Genomic DNA, 19,792 nt, shown 5'->3' on the forward strand with positions numbered 1-19,792 from the left:
TCCTCTTGCACATGACCTGCACCCTCACCAAGACATGGAATGATCTGCTTAACTGTGTGTTGCTGAAACACACCTGTAGGACCCCAACCAATGGCTTGCTGAAAGCTACCATCTCTTCAGCTGAAGGGCTTCTCTGATCAAAGTCTGCTTTCCCTGCAGGGGTTCCGGAATCTCTGGTACAGCCTTCTGTCCCTCCGGCACACCCTCCAGCCCTGGCATTATTCCCTCAAGCAGATCGGCGGCCGCTTTGGGTCCAGCATCCTCTCCTACTTCCTGTTCCTCAAGACTTTGCTCATGTTCAATCTCTTCTTGTTTCTGCTCCTGCTGGTCTTCGTGGTTGCCGTGCAGGCTGCTTACCCTCCTACCACACCCAACACCAAAGCCTTCACGGGGCTTGAGCCCCTCACTGGAGCGGTAAGCATTTGTCGAATACAACTGATGTCCCTTTGCTGCCACTGGGATAAAACAGGGTACTGCTAATAGTGGCATGCGTGGAGTGATATTTAAAGCGGGGGTGCAGAAACATGCAGCACAGGCAGTGGTCACGCACGATAGGAGCTGTAGTCCAGCAAGATTGGGAGGGCCACAAATCCCCCATCACAACGTAAAATATGCCTTTCTCCTTATTCCAACACTACTTCTGGAAACAATTGCACAGCAGAAGTGTTTGCTTAGCCCATGAGGGTTTTAAAAAACCCATACTCCTATACTCTGAGAAGAAGTGGGGGAATTGTAAGGACATTTAAAGCCCTTCACGGCCTAGAACCCTCGTACCTACGGGACCGCCTCTCCCGGTATGCCCCACGGAGGACCTTAAGGTCCGTAAATAGCAACACCTTAGAGATTGCAGGCCGTAAGGAAGTCAGATTAGCCTCAACCAGAGCCCAGGGCCTTTTCAACATTGGCCTGGTGGAACGCTCTGTCTCATGAGACCAGGGCCCTGCGGGATTTGATTTCTTTCCGCAGGGCCTGTAAGACAGAGTTGTTCCACCTGGCCTTTGGCCTGGAATCAACTTGATCCCCTCCCCCCCCTTTTCTGATGAGGCTGCATTTTAAATGTTGTATTTAATCTTGTTTTTAAGCTGTATTTTAATTTTATATTTTTATATTTGGTTATATTATTCTAGTTTTATATTTGGTGTTAGCTGTCCTGAGCCCTGTCCTGGCATTATTATTATTATTATTATTATTATTATTATTATTATTATTATTCAGTGTCATCAGTGGTTGTGTCAAGCATGCATGCGTGAGCCATCCCCATGTTGCTGTGCCCAAGTTCTTTGGGCAAAGGGTAAGGCACCTGAAGGACTGGAAACCATTTCTCTCTTCTTGCAGGGCTACTTCAATCACACATTGATGTATTATGGCTACTACAGTAACTTCACACTGAATGACCCTTGCACATTCAGCCTTAACAACAGCACAACTTGCAGGCAGGGCAGACCTGTCCATCTCCCATACAATATGCCACTGGCTTACGTGTTAGCCACCGGGGTCTCCTTCTTTGTGACCTGCCTTCTGCTGGTGTACAGGTGAGATGATAAGGGTTTCAGGAATTTTCTTTGCTTTTTCTCTTGCACAGCACCTGTCCTCAACATTTTCATTTTGTCTTTCCTTCTTGGTTGCATTTAGAAAATGTTTAGGTACCTTCCATATTCTGCATCCTTTCTGATTTTTTACAATTCCCTGAAAATAATAATAATTTCTTATTATTTATATGTCACCCATCTGGCTGGGTTTCCCCAGCCACTCTGGGGAAAACAGAGGTGTTTGGCTCCAAATAACACTTCCTCATTCCCATCAGTATTTCTTACTGCTTTTTTTGCTGCAGTCTGGTACACCCAACCTTCTCCAACCTGGTATCCTCCCATATAATTTTAAATTCAGCTCCCCATCATTCCCAGAAGGCAGAGCTGATGGTCAGGGATTGTGGAAACTGTAATCCAGCAGCATTTTGAGGCCTCCAGGATGGGAAGGATTGCAGCAACAACAACAAAGCAATCAAGAAGGGTTCATAATTGCCATTCAAATGTGATAGCATATATTGCAAGTCTAAATAGTAACATATTTTGTTAAAATTTGCAGTCTTGTAAGCAGTTTACAAGAAATATTAAAATTATCAATAGAACAGTTAAAACATATTTTTAAAGATAATTTAAAAAAACAGTTAAAAACATGTCACCATTTTACAAAAATGATTTAAGCAAGCACCAAAAAGAGTACAGCAAAGGTGCCTGTCTGGTGTCACTAGGCAGGGAGTTTCAAAGCATTGTTGCTACCATGTTATAAGATGGATTTCTCAGAACTGCAAAAAGAGTATTATGTTTTATATGTGTGTGCTGGTCGTCGACCGTAATAAAAATATTGATTGATTGATTGATTGATTGATTGATTATTATGTGGCAGCTACAACAGTATCAGAGTAGTTGAGTGGGCATATAAAGTAAGACTGCAAGTAAACTGGTCCCAAGCCCTTATGGTTTATTATGACATGTGAACACTAATAATATCTGTTTTAAGGTCTGCAATCCAATGCGTATTTATCTGGGAGTAAACGCCATGGAACATGATGAGACTTACTTAACTCAGGCAGTGTCAGAGTGTCTATTTTTCGCCAGATGGTCAACAATCTGGTATCAGAAAGAGTGAAATAACTTTAAGAAATGGGGGGGGGACCCTTGATGGGGTTTTTGATTTAAAGAAAGTATTTCTAACACAAGCTGATTGACGGTATCTTCTCCCTTCTTCGCAGCATGTCCCACTCCTTTGGGGAGAGCTACCGCGTGGACAGTGCATCAGGGGACCTGGCAATCAAAGTCTTCTGTGCCTGGGACTACAAGGTGATCCAGAAACGCTCCGTCCGACTTCAGAGTGAAAACATCTGCACTCACCTGAAGGCAAGTACTGAATGTGCCAATTCAGGCTGTGAAAATGCAACAAGCTTGGTGGGTAAACCGGTCTGCCTGGGAAGGCTGAGTGATGGGGCACTTGAGATCCTGTGCAGCAGGAGATTATTATTATTATTATTATTATTATTATTATTATTATTATTATTATTATATTTATTTATTTATTTATTTGTACCCCACTCTGGTCTGGGTAGCTAGAAATGAGAAGGTAACAAGGCATTTTGTTTGGCAGCAATATCTGTGCCATGATGCTTGTACCTCTCCAAACTGTATAAACTTTTGCTGAGAGATGGTGCCACATGGAAGATGGAGTTTGCTTGCTTTCTGGTGCTCAGAGGGTAGGACCAAACCAATGGCTTCAAGTTACAAGAAAGGAGCTTCCAATTAAACGTTAGGAAGAACCTTCTGACAGTAAGAGCTGTTCCAACAGTAGAATGGACTCCCTCAGGAGGTGGTGGACTCCATTGGAGGTTTTTCTGCAGAGTTTGGATGGCCATTTGTCAGGGATTATTTGGCTGTGATTCCTGCGTTGCAGGGCGTTGGACTAAATGACCCTTGGGGGTCCCTTCCAACTCTACAATTCTATAATGACAACAACAGCTCTTTTGTACAGATAACCTCCCCATATTACAGAGCAGATGATAGTCACAATCTTTGATTCTTTTGAACTCCCAGGTGCCTCTCCCACAGATTTAGTGCTGGCACCTTTTGCATTGGGTATGTTGCCTACCCCTAAGAAATGCAGATTGGCCACGTAACTAGGAAGTCATGTTGCAGCCCCTGTTCTCATGTATCACTCAGGTGGTTTTTTCTTCCTCTTTTCCTTTATCAGGAATGTCTGGCTGAGCGGCGATCCAGGTCTCGCCCATTAAACCTGTGCAAGAGACTGCAGAGGCTGGCAATCCTACTGACGGCCTGGACTCTGTCTCTGGGCATTGTTCTGGGATGTGTCCTAGGAGTTCACTACTTTTCTATATACATTTACCAGGTGAGATGGCTGCTACATTGCCATCCAAGGGCCTGCTGTGTTCTTGGCAGCAAGCATTATCTCTGATTTTCTAGGTCTGTAGCAGGGACTCCTTTGTTAGGAATCGTCCTACACATGAGTAGGACCTTGGTAAAGACACATGCCCGACTGGCATGTTCTCTCCATCCTGGTCGATCGTTCGGGAGCTTCAAAAGCTTTCTCCAACCCAAACATCACACTGACTGATGCCGAAAAGCTTTGGCATGCTTAGGGATCCGCAGAGTCTTTGCAGTTTGCGTAACAGACCTCAGCAACTCAGCATTTTGGCTAATCTACGTTTATTTACATATAATACACTCAGAGCACTGCAACATGGCTCCCTCTCTCTCTCTAGCATCAGACAGCAAAGAGAAAGAACTTCATGGAACACAGTATCACAAACATCCTGTCTCAGTCACTTCCCACTCTGTGGAGTCAAAACATACACCGTCATGTGATAGACAACAATCCCATGACTGCAGACACGGGGAATGAATCTCCAACATCCTTGGCCTCTTTGGGGAAAGAGGCCATTCACTGGGCTCACATGAGGCCTGCCTTCCCCAGCTTTGGGTCCCCAGATGTTATTGGACTACAATCCCCAACATCCCCTGCTGGCCTTGTTTCTTCCATGAAAGGTGGCCACTTTTCACTGTAATAAACAGGCAGATGTAGATGATCTCTTGCAATTTCCCAGCCTGAAAGTTGTGATTTCAGTGATAGTCATAAAGGAGGCCCTGCGATGCTTATATCCCATTCCTAGAATCTAGAGCTGTTTGCATTAAATGTGGGGAGTTGATAAGAGTTGAACAGGTAACCCATGGTCCACCACTTCCGCAGGTTCATCATGAGAAGCTCTTGACAAGCAACTACATGGGCAGAGAAGCCCTGCTCCTGGCCCTGCCTCTGTTGGTGTCTCTGATTAACTTGCTCATCCCCTACATGTACACCCTCCTGGCTGCCTGGGAGAAGCAGGAATCTCCCGTCCTAGAGGTGTATGTCGCCATCTGCAGGTAACACAGAGCTGAAACGGAAGAGCATGTTGCTTCCTCTGCATTTTGTGTCCAGGTATTGGCGTTGGTCCTCCTTGCCTGAATGTGCTGGTGATAGCTTTTCCCCTCCCTCTTTACTCCTGCCAGTAGAAGAACAAGAAGACTAAGTAGATCACACTTAAAGCACATGGATTCCGCCAAAGAATCCTGGGAACTGTAGTGTACCCCTTAAAGGTAAAGGTAAAGGGACCCATGACCATTAGGTCCAGTCGTGACCAACTCTGGGGTTGCGCGCTCATCTCGCATTATTGGCCGAGGGAGCCGGCATACAGCTTCCAGGTCATGTGGCCAGCATGACAAAGCTGCTTCTGGAGAACCAGAGCAGCACACGGAAATGCCGTTTACCTTCCCGCTGTAGCAGTCCCTATTTATCTACTTGCACTTTGATGTGCTTTCAAACTGCTAGGTTGGCAGGAGCTGGGACCGAGCAACGGGAGCTCACCGTCGCATCCGTCGCAGGGATTCGAACCGCCGACCTTCTGATCGGCAAGCCCTAGGCTCTGTGGTTTAACCCACAGCGTACCCCTTACAGAGCTACAATTCCCAGCTCCCATTTAAACAAATTCATCTCCCAGGAATCTTTGGGAGGAAGCCATGTGCTTTAAATGCATGCTGTGGATGTGACCAGATTCTCCAGGTAACATTCCAGCAATTCTGGCAATTTGAGGTGGAGTGGGTGGGTTTAGTCGATCTAACTTGGAAACAATTTTCTTCCTCAGAATATTGTTTCTTAAGAAATTCCTTTCCTCTTTTTCTTTTTTGTTTGTTTTTGTCTTCAGGAACTTAATTCTGAAGATGGTCATCTTAGGGTTGCTGTGTTATCACTGGCTGAGTAGGAAAGAGACGACTTCGGAAATGGAGGTCAGTGTGAATTTGTGGCAAGTGAAACTGCTGCTGGGACATTTCCAGCAACTGCTGGTCTTCTGTGGTTTTATCATACTGAACCAAGCTAGGCACAAAAAAGTGGCTTTGTGTACTTGGAAGCAAGTGACCCCCCCCCCCCCCCGGTTGGTTCATAATTTCTAGCAAATAGCTCATGAGAAAGGGGAAAGGTCTTTGCAACAGGAAACATTTTCTGGTGCTTTGAATAACCTTTAAAACCTTATTTATCCCGAATATTAGTTTCTTATATCTGTTCATTGGACATGCTAAAACTGGAACAATGGAAAGTATCTTGTGAAACGGGAGTAGAGTTGACCGGCTGCAGCAAAGGCAGGCTGGCGTTGCTTTCCCTTGTTTTAACCTGCACCAAATAGAGCCCTGCCCCTTCAAAAGCAAGATTCAGAATGTCATCTTTTTGCTGGCACGTTGCACATAGCAGGGATGGACTCAACTTCTATTACTAGGGATGTCTGAAGCAACAGCAGACAGAATAAACTGGCTGGCCAAGAGCTCCAGAAAGAGAAACACCTCTCCGTTTTGTCCATTTTTCCACAGTGCTGGGAGAACTTTGTGGGACAAGAGCTCTACCGCTTGGTGGTGATGGATTTCATTTTCTGTCTCTTGGACACCTTCTTCGGAGAGCTGATGTGGAGGTAATTATCAGGCCAATCCCTTTCCCAAATGCCAAAACTTACTCTGGCAAAGCTCTGCTTTGCAATTTAGACTGACTGGGGTGGAATCTAGACACATATAAAAATGCTTTTTAAAAAAGCGTTTTGAAAAATATATTGAATTTGCCATAAGCTCACCGTCACCATCTGGTGTCACATTTGTGTAATGCACTTAAAACATTATATCTGCAGCTGTATAGCTGTGTCCTGGGTTGAATCTAGTGAAGTCATTGCATAAGCAGAACTACTTCAATGGGCACAATGGAACATCTCCTTCCCCTATACCCCAATGAATCTGCTCCAGAGGGCTGGGAAATCCTCAGAGCAGATGTGAGCAGAAGTTGTCCCCTTCATGGGATACAACCCAATCTCTCTCTCTCTCTCTCTCTCTCTCTCTCTCTCTCTCTCTCTCTCTCTCTCTCTCTCTCTCTCTCTGCTACTCAGGGTTATTTTGGAGAAGAAGCTACAGAGTAAACGGAGGCCTGAGTTTGACATTGCTCGAAATGTTCTGGAGCTCATCTATGGACAAACCTTGACCTGGTGAGAGATGCCCGTTTCCATTTTTTGCTGGGTCACTCCTTTTCCCTTTCCATATTCATGTTATAGTCTTACGTTCTGTTCACCCTGCAGATAAAAGCACCAAACTGTTTTTGAAGAAGGCAGAGGATCTTTAGATCACATGCATTTTATTTAAAACATCTACACCCTGTCTCATGTGAGGTGCTCAGGGTGGCTTTTAGTGCAATAACATATGTCAGGCATCCCCAAACTTCAGCCCTCCAGATGTTTTGGACTACAATTCCCATCTTCCCTGACCACTGGTCCTGTTAGCTAGGGATCATGGGAGTTGTAGGCCAAAACATCTGGAGGGCCGCAGTTTGGGGGTGTCTGACATATGTTAACAGAGGAAGCTGCCTTGTACTGAATTAGGCCACTGGACCACCTACTTGATATTGTCTACACTGACTGGCAGCCTTACCTGAAAAAGCCTGGGACTTATGCATACAAAGCATATTGTTCTACCCTTGAGCTGCAGCTTCCGCAAATAGCAATCCTATTATTTAAACAAATATCAAGACCAGCAGTAAATTAAACAATCCTAATTAACCACTTTGAAGCTGGAAGGCTTTAAATTTCCTTTAAATCTCCGCTGCCACAGTCTTTCAGGTACTGCTGCACACCTGCACCTTGTTGTTGGTTGTGTAGTTACAGTATTTTTACCCTATTTTGTATCATTCAAACTTTTAAAATAGGATCGTCACACCACAAAAACAACATGCAATGGGATGGAGCCTCTAGGTCAAGCACAGCTCCTTATCATGGACCCCTTGCAGCCCATCGATCTTCACCTTCAATCTTTCTGTGCATTCATTTCTTTCAGACTCTGCTAAAGAATTCCACCTCCTTTAAAAACCAGGAACTAGATTGAACAAAGTAAAATACTTCACAGGATTCTGGTTGCATAATTTGAGATTCTGGTGCAAAAATGTGCAGGGGTTCACAAGCTCAGCTTAAGTAAACTACTGGTCTCCTTTTTGTCCTCCTGCCCAGGCTGGGAGTCTTCTTTGCTCCACTCCTCCCTGTTGTCCAAATCTTCAAGTTGCTGCTCCTGTTCTATATTAAGAAGGTAATTTATCTGCCCATCTCCAACGGGCACTAATGCACTTTCCACTGCACTGAGGCAACATGCATTAGCAGAGGGTTGGCTTATGGAAGTTTTGTGGACAGAGAAATGGGGATGGTGACAAGCTAGCAAATCACGCCGAGTGGATGGAGGACTGCCTCCCAGATCTGTAGCTCGCTCTGTCCCAAAGACAATTAAAGGAAATGGAAACCTGATAGAGGTCCTTGACCAGCAGGAAGCAACCTAGCTTTTACTTTTATCAGTCATGAGAAGCTGAGAGTCAAATACATGTGTATATAAATGTATTGTATTATAATCCCTCCCCTTTTAAATGAAAAACAGCCTTGGGAGGTGCAATTCTGAGCAGAAAAGCAGTGGGAGAGAAGGGGTGCTTATTGCTTTTTCCATTGGCCATTGCCCCACTGGGTTGCTTTTCTTTCTGCAAGATTCTAGAAGCACATTGCCCTTTAAAGTGCTTGCTGTGGTCAATCTTCTCCAGTATATGGCTGAGAGTGAGTAAGCTAGCTTAAACTGTGTATTTTTTCCACCCTCCTAGACCAGCTTGATGAGAAATTGCCAGTCTCCCAGTAAACCCTGGCGTGCATCTCACATGAGCACCATTTTCATCACCTTGCTGTGCTTCCCTTCTTTCCTGGGTGCCTCCATATTCCTCTCCTACACCATCTGGGCGTGAGTAGATTTTCTGTTCAATTGTAACTGGCTGCAGTTACATTCCAGGTGTTAGAGGAATGCTACGACTGCTGGGTCTTTTGTCACACTTCTGTTATTTCCAGTTCTCTCATCCTGCCCATTTGAGCTTCTCCGTCCCATTCTACTGCAAAGCTTGTCCCCATGCCCACCTGAAAGGCACCTTGTTAGTAGTCTACATTGCTCCCTCGCTCATCTTCCACCTAGCGCTAGTGCAGCCACACTAGCCTACCTTCAAGGCACTAAAGTCTGAACAACTTCTCTGATGCTAGTGAGCATGCTGTCATCGCGGCCTCTGATGTGCTGCTCTTTTTAAACATACCATTTCTTGCTGTTCCTTTGACGGATGTGTCAGAAGCCTTACATGTGGCATCCTGCTCGCAGGACATACTGTAAACCACTCTTTCCATATGGGGTCGGGGGTCAAACATAATTAAGGATTTTTGCTTCGTTCTGGCAGACATGCACACCTGTTTTGATACTGCTAAATAAATTATGGTATGGTACATAATAGGTAAGGGACCCAGGTGGCGCTGTGGTTAAACCACTGAACCTAGGGCTTGCTGATCAGAAGGTTGGCGGTTCGAATCCCTGTGACGGGGTGAGCTCCCGTTGCTCGGTCCCAGCTCCTGCCAACCTAGCAGTTCGAAAGCACGTCAAAATGCAAGTAGATAAATAGGAACCGCTACAGCGGGAAGGTAAACGGCGTTTCCATGTGCTGCTCTGGTTTGCCAGAAGCGGCTTTGTCATGCTGGCCACATGACCTGGAAGCTATACGCCGGCTCCCTCGGCCAATAATGCGAGATGAGCGCGCAACCCCAGAGTCGGTCACGACTGGACCTAATGGTCAGGGGTCCCTTTACCTTTACCTTTACATAATAGGTAACATATTAAAAACTTGTCTTTGTGAATTGGCATATAAGAGAAATGCAGGCAACTCCCCATTTATGCGGGGGTTACGTTCTGAGGCGCTGCACGCTTAAGTGAAATAGTGAATATTGGGAACACTATTGAAAAGTCTCCAAAGAGCCTCCAAACCTCCATGCTCAAACTCTCCTTAGGCCACGGAGGTCAGTGCAAGTGTTTCTGGGATCGCAATTGCCAAGGCTCGTGCTAGATGCGCCATTTTTGCTGTTTTCAGGCCACTTCTGGGTTTGCTGTAATGCGTGCATGTGCTGTGGCAGGTGCCTTGAATATGCATAAATGGGGAGTTGCCTGTAGTTAAAAAGGGGGCTCTGTTACTGCAGACAACTGAATATTCAGACATTTACACAATCAGTTATTAGTTAAACCCATGTGGGCCTGCAGTAAAAGGTTGCAGAGTTGAGTACTCCTGTTCAGTCAGCCATGGTCTTCTGCATGATATCCCATTCCATTCCATTCCCACCCATTTTTCTATTGTTTTCTTTAACTCAAACAGTCAGTCAGCATTCCATGGCTGCTGAGCACACTCGGTTCTTATTCGGCTGCCCTTTGTTTTGGTTTCTGTCTAAAGGTTGTTTCGTTTTTTGCATTCCTGCAAACTTTAGGTTTTTTCAAGCCTGCTGGTATCTCTCCCTCTTGTGGTGTCATTTTGGCCTATTAATCAGTGACGCTCACCTTTGAACTTACATTTTTATGCTACAAATGGCTTTGTAAATTATCGAAAAATGGTGCATAAATGTTGCAAAAACAAAATGATTAAGTGTGTAGCTTTTGTATGCCAAGTAGAGCAAGTGTCTTTTGAATAGCTCTTTGATGCCGAGCTGCTCTTTGTCCATCCAGAGTAAAACCATCAAAGATATGTGGACCCTTCCGAGACCACGAGACCATCTATGAGTCTGGGAAGACCTGGGTTCTAAAGCTGGAGAAATCCAACCCAAACCTCACCTGGTTTACCTGGATCCACCAGCACCTGATCCAGAATAGCTTCTTCCTGTTTTTGATTGCTGGAATTTTGCTGTAAGTTGGAAAGACTCCATTATTTATCTAAGCTTAGAAAGCCATAGGTGGTTTGTCCCTTCCTAACCTCCAAAAAATCAAAGTGGTTTGGTGAATACCGTACAGGAATGGCATATACCTCAACCTGTCATATAATTGGAAGGAAGGCTGATTGTGTGCCCTGTTCTCAGCCTAGTTCAGCTTCAGTAGCATCAGCCACTGCTCAGAGCTGTTCTCTTCTGTAAAAGGTTGATGGTTTCCACTGTGGGACACCTCCCCTTATCATAAGCTAGCACTAATGCAACTTACTAAACCTATAAATATAATCTGCACATTTCAAGCTTTTCTTTAGCACTGTTGATGCCATATGCTGTTCCAACGCCACCACAATTTCCTATTTGGTGGCCTTCATTTGTTGCTGGATTCCCATTTCCAACATCTGTGGCAACTGGCCACCTGGCTGGGGCTGATGGAAGTTGCACAACATTTGGAAGGGTACCACATTAGTTACCCCTGTGTTACGTAATCCAATTATGATGCAATCCAGAGAAGGAAATTTTGGTGTGTTTCTCTGTCCGGCTAACCATACCTAATGGAATGTACACCTCAAAACTGTCAGAGGCTGAGGCACCAATATACTTGTGGGAAGGAGTGTCTTAGATGCACCAACACCCAGGATTTCTGACTGCCCAATGGATCGGGGGGTTTAGTTCCCCCCCCTCTTCTCAGTATGAGGGCAGACCATGATGCATCAGTTCTGTCACCAATCTGTCCCACATCCCTGGTGTGCATATTACTCTACTGCGCGTTTCTCGCTTAACATCTCTGTGTGCTCATTCTGTCCCACGCCTTTGTGATTTTGCAGAGCTGTGATCTACCTCAACTTCCAAGTAGTGAAAGGTCAGCGGAAAATCATTACCCTGCTGAAGGAGCAGATTGCCAATGTGAGTGGAGTCTGCTTTCTCCTGTGTAGTTCCGAGACCTGAAAATGCTGCTAATTCCTGCTTTGTCAGAGAATATGAGTACCATTCTGAGTGGGGCCTTAAGAACTGGGCCCTTAGTTCTTGGAATTTATTGGAACCAAAGCAAATGGGCTGCAGTCTGTTTCTTTCCCTGAATGAATGAATGAATGAATGAATGAATGGATTATTTCCCCTGTGGTGAAAAGCAATGCAATAGAAGTATACTTGGTTCCTCAGCTTCCATTGAAAGATATTTCTGAAGACAGCTGTGTGTGTGTGTGCTCACGCAAAGTGCTTGTATACAAAATTATACAGATGCAATGCATCTTCCACATTAGGTCCCTGCTGTGAACAATCCCTTTGTCTGCATGAATCGTGCTAGTCATAAAGGCAGGACACTTCACTAATAATAAATAGATTAAACTTGCAGTAGACCCCTACAGCAGTTAGGGAAAAGCAATGGGCATTACAAACTTTTATTATCTGCCTGAAATGCTTCTTGGGAGATGGCAGAATAGATTTTAAGCCCTCCAGGAATGGCAAACAGGCCCAGGCTGCTGGAAATGCCATTCTCCTGTTGCCTCCCTTCAAGCTTCTTCCTGTTCAGGAAATTTCACAGTAATCTCGTCCACCTTCAGTCCCAGAACGTCCATTCATACGAATTGCAAGCAACCCCAGCTTCCATGGAAAGGCAAATGGAAATGTTTCCTTGAGCTGGATGAAGCGAGCACAGATCACATTTGTTTCAACCTTTTATATAGATTCCTAACATCGCTAGCATTTGTTCAAGAAAGCCACTTTCCTGCAACTCACCTTAATGTCTCTAATGTTCCAGGAAGGGGAAGACAAGATGTTTCTCATTCAGAAGCTTCATACTATATATGGGAAATGAGAATGCAGCAATTGAAGATGAGGTAAGGCTTTGGGGGCAGCTGAAGGTGAGGTAAGACTATTGAGGAGCTCCATGGAACTGATAAGATGCTGCTGCCAAGCTGCTTGGCTGGGTAGCACATACATAATGGACTAGTGCCTTAACCAAAGCTAGTGTACACCTTACACTGCCCACGCAGGTGCAGCGGAGGCTAATGGGGCAGGGCAGAGGAAGCAAAAAGGTAGGAGAAAAGGGTACTGTTGAAGGAAAGTGGAGAAAGTACAGCAGAAGTTTGTAACTTCCTGATGAAGGACCCGAAAGGTCCAAAACATGCTGGATATTGGGAAGCTTTTTCTCCTCTCTCTTTGCTTCCTGCTTACCCCTAAGCCCACATAGCCTGTGGCTTCTTGCCTGTGCAGTTTGTGCCTGGCAGGCAGGGTGCTTTTGAATGATGCACCAAGGCACCTAATAATAATAATAATAATAATAATAATAATAATAATAATAATTAATAATTTATTATTTATACCCCGCCCATCTGGCTGGGTTTCCCCAGCCACTCTTGAACTACCCTTGTCCTGAATTGTGCAGGGAGCCTCCATGAATACAGGAGGCTGGCCCTGCAGTTTCTGGGAGGTGATGAGGATGGCGAGAGCTTTGCATACACTCCCCCCCCCCGCCCTGCTTATGTGTGGATTTTATGTAAGTAAAACATCTGCAGAGACTGGTAATGAGACAAGCTTGGCTGTGTTGCAGTGCTCTCTCCTGTTACTGCTTAGTGTATGCATATGTACACACAGAAAGAAAGGAAATGCAGTCCATTTTTGAAAATGTATTTCACTAGGAAATCAAATTGATGGAAATAAATTGCAGGACCTTGGGGGCAAACAAGATATTATGGTAGCAGATTGGAGGAAATCGTGAAACAGGGCAGGGGAGCAATTTAAAGTGCAGCACGGGAAAGTGGGAGGGGTGCTGAACTCTTGCTCTGCCTGTACTTTTCCCCAAGCTGTTTTTTTTCTTCCATCAGAAACAGTGCCTGCCAAAAATAAATTGGAGGGAGAGCAGTTGGGAGAAGGGCTTAGTACTGCTGTCTCGCCTAGGTCTTTTAAATTACCAATACCGTGCTTAATAGGAATTTGGCATGATCCGCTAACACAGGATTGTTCCACTGTTGCATCTTGTTTGTCCTTGGATGCTGGCAATATCTTAATTCTTCTGTTCACTTCCCAGCACAATCCCAAGGCAATAATTTACAAGCAAGATTAGAGGCAGAGGGTGTGTTACTAACAGCCATTCTGGTAAGTGAGGAATGTAAAAGAGCACTAAAAGGAAGAACTGAAAAATATTGGTGTTGTTGTTGAGTGGTGCATATTTAGGACCATTATTCTGATTGTAAAAATAAAACCAGTTCTCTAATAACAATGGCACCTGAAATTTCCCTTTCAATCCAGCAATATATCAGTGGATGGGCAAGATGAACTTTTGCCTGAAATGCTCCTTGTGAGATGGAGAATTGATGTCGGCCCCTCTAGGAATGCTCTGAGGAATAGCCCGTGCTGCTGGAAATGTCGGTCTCCTCTTGTCTGCCTTCAAGCTTCTCTGTGTTCAGAAGATTGTGAGAATCTCATCCACCTTCAGCCCAATAACATCAATTCTTAATATTTGTTGGCAGTTCCAGCTTCCATAAACAGGCAAATTGAAATGTTCCTTGAGCTGGACCCAAGTACTTGAATGATACAGAAACTAATGATATTTAAAGGAGAAGAACCAAACACTGACTTTTTAAGAATTGTAATGGCCCTTCCTTTGGGGCTTTGCACAGTGGATTTGTAGGGTCATGGAAGCACAACAAGAAGATTGTAAGACATTAGTTGGCAGGATGCCATTTTTACCAGGACATCTTGATTTGATGCTATTAAAAACATTCTATTTTGAAAAACTACCCAATTACAGCTGTTCATGAAGCCTGGATAGCACAGTTGGTTAGAGTTTGGTGCTGATAACCCCAAGGTGGCAGGTTCGATCCCTGTATGGGACAGCGGCATATTCCTGCATTGTATATTCCTGCATTGCAGGGGTTGGACTAAATGAACCTCAGGGTCCCTTCTAACACTACAATTCTGTGATTCTACTTGTGAAGATTTGGTTTTGCTCCACCACCTTCTTTCCTGTCCCATCCTTTCCTCTTTTTTTGTTCCCTTTGTTTGTGAGCCTGGTGGCAGTACATCTTTTTATTATTATTGATCTGAGCAGCTTTGAGAGACAATTGTCAGAAAAACAGCATAGATTATAGCTGATGATAATATAACAGATCACCGTCATCTTTTTCAGGATTCCTTAGTTTAAATGTCCTTTTATGCTTAAATGTATCTTAGTTTGATTTCCCCCATCCCCAATTGCTTCTGGAACATTTCCGGAACATTTAAAGCTTTTCCTCAGCAGTGTTACACTGTTTAGCTCAAAATACCTTCTCAAGGAAACTCCCCAGATTGGTTCTGTCCTAACAGTCTAACAATTAGTCACACCGTTTTTATTCCATCAGGTATTTAAAGGATGAGAGGGGTGGCTATTTTTAAACTTTCAAAGTGTCACCTCCTTCACATGGCCCAAAGTCTGTGATTGATTCCGGGTAAAAGGAGGCAGGGCTCGGCACAGAAATGAGTCCAAGCAAGTCGCTTCCTCCACTTGTGGCAACAGGATGGATGGACAAATGGATCCTTTGCCTTTTCACCATTCTGTTAATCAAAGATCTTGCCACTGTAGCAGATGAAGCTACATGGGGTTTGGTGTATAGGACAATGGTTAGTGAGAATGGCATGCAGCTAATAATGTCACAAAAGGATATGGCAGAAGGTAAGTTTCATGCCACATATAATCAAATAGGTACCCTCGACACACAACCACATTCCACAGGTCAGTTGCAACTGCTGTTGTGTGATTACCTGAAGGGAGAAATAAATTTATTCTATATTATATTCTACTTAGAATGTATAAAAGTTACAATATCCCTGAAACCAAGGGCTACCTTTTGGATCCTGTGTTAACAACTCTGCATTCATTGCATGAACAAAGAATCCTGCAAAGAGGCTCTAAGCCACAGAAGGAATTTGAGAACTGGCACAGATGCCATGGGAACTTGGACTGAGAGAAATGAAGACCTTAATTGAAAAAAATGGATGAGACAGACATGTAGTTTGTCCTCCCCTTCCATAGAAGCATTATCTTCCAGCATCCTACCGGTAGTAGCACGTGCAAGACAGAAGAGGCAATATACTTAATGATTTAAATATGAAAATATTTACTTTCGGGTTCAAATGACACCCAAAGTCCATAGCAGCAATGTTGTTTCCACTGCCTGCAGAGAACTATTAAGTTTTGCTGGCTATAAATTTTGCTAGCTGCCGCTTCCTAATTCACACCCTGAGTGATAAGACTAGGACTGTTGCCTAGCTCTCTTTCTGCTGCTCCATGTCCAACCGAGGTACCTGAGATAAGAGCAATCTCCAGCTTCAATCACATCGGGTTGTAGAATGAAACCACTGCATCACGTTGGATAAGCCATTGCCATCACGTGCACTGGTCTCTACAACAGTGATGGGCTGCTTGGCACAGGCAATGATATCCTGGATTCGGAACAATGACTTCATCTCCACAAGGGACATATAGCAGGGTAGGTCACTAAAGTCAGAGTAGAGAGAGAAAACAGCAGTCACATACTTTTTACTGCCTGCTAAACTCTTTCCAATAAGAAGCCCTGCAGTGGAACATTGTGAGCAGGTTGCAAATCAACTGAAAATAAAAAAATATCCCCATTCTGCTAACTGCAGGTAGTCGTCATCGCCCCACTGCCTTGCCATTGGCTACCAATAGTCACTGAAGCCCATCAAATTCTGCTCCCCCTCTTCCAGAGCCCCCTGCACAGGGTTTAAAGTTAAATATCTCTTACATCTTGTTGAAAATGATGAGTACGGGGACTGATGCTAGCTGCTCAGCAGAAAGAAGTGACAGAAGCTGAATACAGGATGAGGAGATTTGCGTAGGCTTAGCAGCATCAATCATGTACTGCAGGAGAGACAGAAAGAAAAAGAGAATGATTCAAAGGCAGTCCCAAAGTGAAAAACTGCTTGTTTCTCAAGTTCCAGAGTTTTCCAACACTGAGCATAGCCAGAAGAATTTGGAAATATGCATGAACTACTGAGGTGCTGCAGCATACATACTGCCTAGTTGTTCTCTGATCAGAGCAAGATTTTCTAGAAATCAGAGTTATTTTTTTCTAAGTGGAAGTATTGTACAGGCCCCTCAGACCCTAAGCTTTCATTTTTAATGAAATAAGTAAATAAGAACAGCAAACAGCCACAGGAGCGGACAGATTTCCCTTACCAGGACGCAGCAACAGTCACTGTAATAACTAGACCAGATGGGGCCCATGCATCCTCCCAGTTCACGAATTGTGATTTTCTTTCCTATTTGAAGGTCAGTAAGGTTTGTGCCAACCTGCAAGGGGACAACCACCAATTAGACTTGTATGCTGGCGGGTAACTGAGCTGTTATTCACAACACAGGCAAAGGGATTGATCTAGGTACTTCTGTCAAGCATGACTCAACTCTTGACACTGGAAGAATCTGATTGGAGCTCTTCCATGCACTTACAAAGCCTGATAAGCTGGAGATACAGTTACAATTCTCAAAACAAGCTATTGCTGCCTTATAATGACAGTGCAATCCTGTGCATACTTGGTTGGAAGTTAAAGAACTCAATGTGTCTTACTCCCAAATAAGTGCATAGGTTTGAAGTCTTCTACTGGCAGCAAGTCCCACTGAGTTCAATGGGATTTGCTTCTCAGTAGACATGTATGGGATTACACTGTACATATCTCATGGACTAATGCAGACTGTAAGTGTGGCATTTTGTGTAGGTAACCTAAGAGCTGTGAGGTGTGAAATAAGTGTTACCAGGGAGTACTGGTATAGAGAAGAGTTGGTCAAAGTGTTGTTTTAAAACAAAATAATTTGGTTTGAGGTTTAGTTTATTTACATGACTCATCTGGGCAGAGGGCTCTAGGAATGTTTGTGCAATCAAAACCACGGTGCTTAAGGATAACTCAATAGTTTCAACCAGTGTCTTGAGAGCACTACAAGTTTCTTGGTTGTTTTTATTGATGGTGTGTTGCCCAGAAACCTCAAAATGCTGAATGTAGTCTTTCGTGTTTCTCCGAAAATAAGCCATACCCCGAAAATAAGCCATAGTGATAGGCAGTTTAACCTTGTGGGTTAAACTGTACCATACTTAATAAAAAATAAGACATCCCTTGAAAATAAGCCACTGTGTGTGTTTTTTAAGGAAAAATAAATATAAGACGGTGTCTTATTTTTGGAGAAACACGGTATGCCTGCCACTGAACCATGTCCTCTCCTTGTGTACAATTGCTTCTTTTCTCAAAGTTGCTTATTTTGAAAATATTTGGAGCAATATTAATACTTGCAGGAGGCTGGGGACAGGGTAACGTGATAATAGTTTTGCAGTGTGCAACGAACTGTAAGCCAATTACAACACAGCCATGTGTAAGCTATACAGTCACATGTACTAACTGAAGTGTATCCTTTGTACCAAGAAGAGTGACAAAATGCAACAAAGGTAATCACAGCAGAAACTATAGGAAGAGGTTGAGGCCTGTCTTAGAACTGCTCCTTGAGAGCCACCTACTGGCCATTATCACACAAAGCAAAAACCACTCTGAAATAAACCAATCTGTGTGCATGCACACGAAAGCTCATACCAAAATAAAAACTTAGTTGGTCTTTAAGGTGCTACTGAAGGAATTTTTAAATTTTGTTTTGACTCAGACCAACACGGCTACCTACCTGTAACTGTATATACAATGTTCAATTTCATTGATGAAATTTGCTCAATGAAGTTTGATTTCATTGATGACAGAATTGGAAAACATTAGCTAGTGTGACCACAGCATTGCCCTTATCTTTACCACAATTTGTTTCTGTCAAATATTTTGCCACATCTTCCTGTCAGGAGCAGTAAATCATCTCTAATCTGGGTACCACAGCATCCTGTACCAATCGGAACACAAGAAGCTGCTTTATGCCAAGTCATACTGTTGGTGGGCTAGCTGGGCAATATTTACTCGGGCTGACAGTGGTTCTTTCCTGCTGATGCTACTCAAGATCCTTTGAACAAGATGTTCAGGAGCAAACCTGCTGGCACCTTCTGCCTGCAGAGCACATGCTCTACTGCTGAGCCACATCTGCTGAGCCACAAGAACCAAACCAAAGATGAGAAAGGCCATACCGTAGGCAGAGTAGCTGGCGGCTCCCCAAGGTCTTTGGCACCATCTTTGGAGCTCAGCTGTGCAGAGAGACTGTTAAGGAAAGCGGTGGGAACGGAATGGAGAAAGGTTCGGTACAACACAGCACAGATACAGCCCAAATAGGTGCAAGGGGTTCCCTTCAACCCACAGGAGAGAGGATGGGAGTAGGGTTGCCATATGTCCTCTCTTTCCCCAGGGCACGTACTCTTTTTTTTCATGGGTAGAGTCGTCGTAGTGATCCATAGTTAAAAGTGGAAGCCACGAAAGTTTTGCTTTTCAAAATATGTCAACCCTCACGTGAAGGGTCTATTGTCATGAAGCCATCCTCCCACCACACCTAGCTTTCTGTCACCAGGAACTGTCTCCACCCCCTCTCCCTCCACGGCTTTTGCCCCAACTCGTGCCCAGTCGCACTGCCAGGCAGGCATGGATGACCAGCAAGAGGGGCACGAAGCCCGCACCCCTCCCAGGCAGGCCAGAGATGCAGCTCACCCACAACCCCTTTCCACCCTGGGCAGCCTCCTCGCTTCCTCCTCCGCCTTCTCTACCCGGCTACACCGACCACCTGCCCCCCCCAATAGCTGCCAAGTTATCCCTTTTTTAAAGGGATTTCCCCTTATGCTGAATAGGCTTCCTCGCGAGAAAAGGGAAAACTTGACAGCTATGCCCCCCCCTCCCCAGCCGCGAGGGGATATTCTGCAGCCGCTTCACCAGCAGGGTCTTGCCGGCGCCCGAACCCCCCAGAAGCAAGTAAGTGGAGCCGCCGCCGCCGCCGCCGCCGGCCATCACCATAACAACCAGAGGCGACCGCTTCCTCCCGGCCACGAACCCATCCGTTCCAGGACCGACAGGCCGCTCCGG

The 19,792-nt window shown here is 44.6% G+C and overlaps 2 protein-coding genes across 4 annotated transcripts in view; one reads left to right on the forward strand and one right to left on the reverse strand.

Moving 5' to 3' along the window:
- The window catches only part of TMC6 (transmembrane channel like 6), a 30,669-nt gene extending 16,119 nt beyond the window's left edge, over positions 1 to 14,550 (forward strand). For both annotated transcript variants that reach the window (XM_035104227.3, XM_060271916.2), the window contains exons 9-22: positions 160 to 414; positions 1,336 to 1,532; positions 2,753 to 2,897; positions 3,742 to 3,897; positions 4,756 to 4,928; positions 5,747 to 5,828; positions 6,405 to 6,502; positions 6,965 to 7,060; positions 8,072 to 8,147; positions 8,701 to 8,834; positions 10,617 to 10,793; positions 11,638 to 11,716; positions 12,570 to 12,648; positions 14,060 to 14,550. In XM_035104227.3, coding sequence (XP_034960118.2) covers positions 160 to 414; positions 1,336 to 1,532; positions 2,753 to 2,897; positions 3,742 to 3,897; positions 4,756 to 4,928; positions 5,747 to 5,828; positions 6,405 to 6,502; positions 6,965 to 7,060; positions 8,072 to 8,147; positions 8,701 to 8,834; positions 10,617 to 10,793; positions 11,638 to 11,716; positions 12,570 to 12,626 — 1,725 coding nt within the window. In that variant the 3' untranslated portion in view covers positions 12,627 to 12,648; positions 14,060 to 14,550. The remainder of the gene's footprint in view (positions 1 to 159; positions 415 to 1,335; positions 1,533 to 2,752; positions 2,898 to 3,741; positions 3,898 to 4,755; positions 4,929 to 5,746; positions 5,829 to 6,404; positions 6,503 to 6,964; positions 7,061 to 8,071; positions 8,148 to 8,700; positions 8,835 to 10,616; positions 10,794 to 11,637; positions 11,717 to 12,569; positions 12,649 to 14,059) is intronic.
- An 863-nt stretch (positions 14,551 to 15,413) lies between these two features.
- On the reverse strand, positions 15,414 to 19,761 carry ARL16 (ARF like GTPase 16). 2 transcript variants are annotated; one of them, XM_035104232.3, is made up of 6 exons: positions 19,626 to 19,761; positions 18,913 to 18,970; positions 16,989 to 17,102; positions 16,555 to 16,670; positions 16,094 to 16,286; positions 15,414 to 15,550 (listed from the first exon to the last, which is right to left on the reverse strand). In XM_035104232.3, exons 1-5 carry the CDS (start codon positions 19,721 to 19,723, stop codon positions 16,118 to 16,120), a joined length of 555 nt encoding a protein of 184 aa, XP_034960123.3. In that variant the 5' UTR covers positions 19,724 to 19,761; the 3' UTR covers positions 15,414 to 15,550; positions 16,094 to 16,117. The 2 variants fall into 2 exon arrangements, with proteins under 2 accessions (XP_034960123.3, XP_034960122.3); XM_035104231.3 differs by lacking the exon at positions 15,414 to 15,550 and having other exon boundaries at positions 15,890 to 16,286.
- Between the last annotated feature and the right edge of the window lie 31 nt (positions 19,762 to 19,792).

Source organism: Zootoca vivipara, chromosome 2, assembly GCF_965207765.1.
Source record: "Zootoca vivipara chromosome 2, rZooViv2.hap1.1, whole genome shotgun sequence".
Classification (NCBI taxonomy): domain Eukaryota; kingdom Metazoa; phylum Chordata; class Lepidosauria; order Squamata; family Lacertidae; genus Zootoca; species Zootoca vivipara.

Bases quoted from the DNA above. Each gene is read 5' to 3' on its own strand.
- ARL16 (XM_035104232.3), bottom strand. From the start codon at position 19,723: ATGGTGATGGCCGGCGGCGGCGGCGGCGGCGGCTCCACTTACTTGCTT. The intron at 18,971-19,625 runs TATCCCCTCGCG...TCTCTCTGCACA, and splicing joins CTGGTGAAGCGGCTGCAGAA to GCTGAGCTCCAAAGATGGTG. The intron at 17,103-18,912 runs GTATGGCCTTTC...GTCCCCTTGCAG, and splicing joins CGCCAGCTACTCTGCCTACG to GTTGGCACAAACCTTACTGA.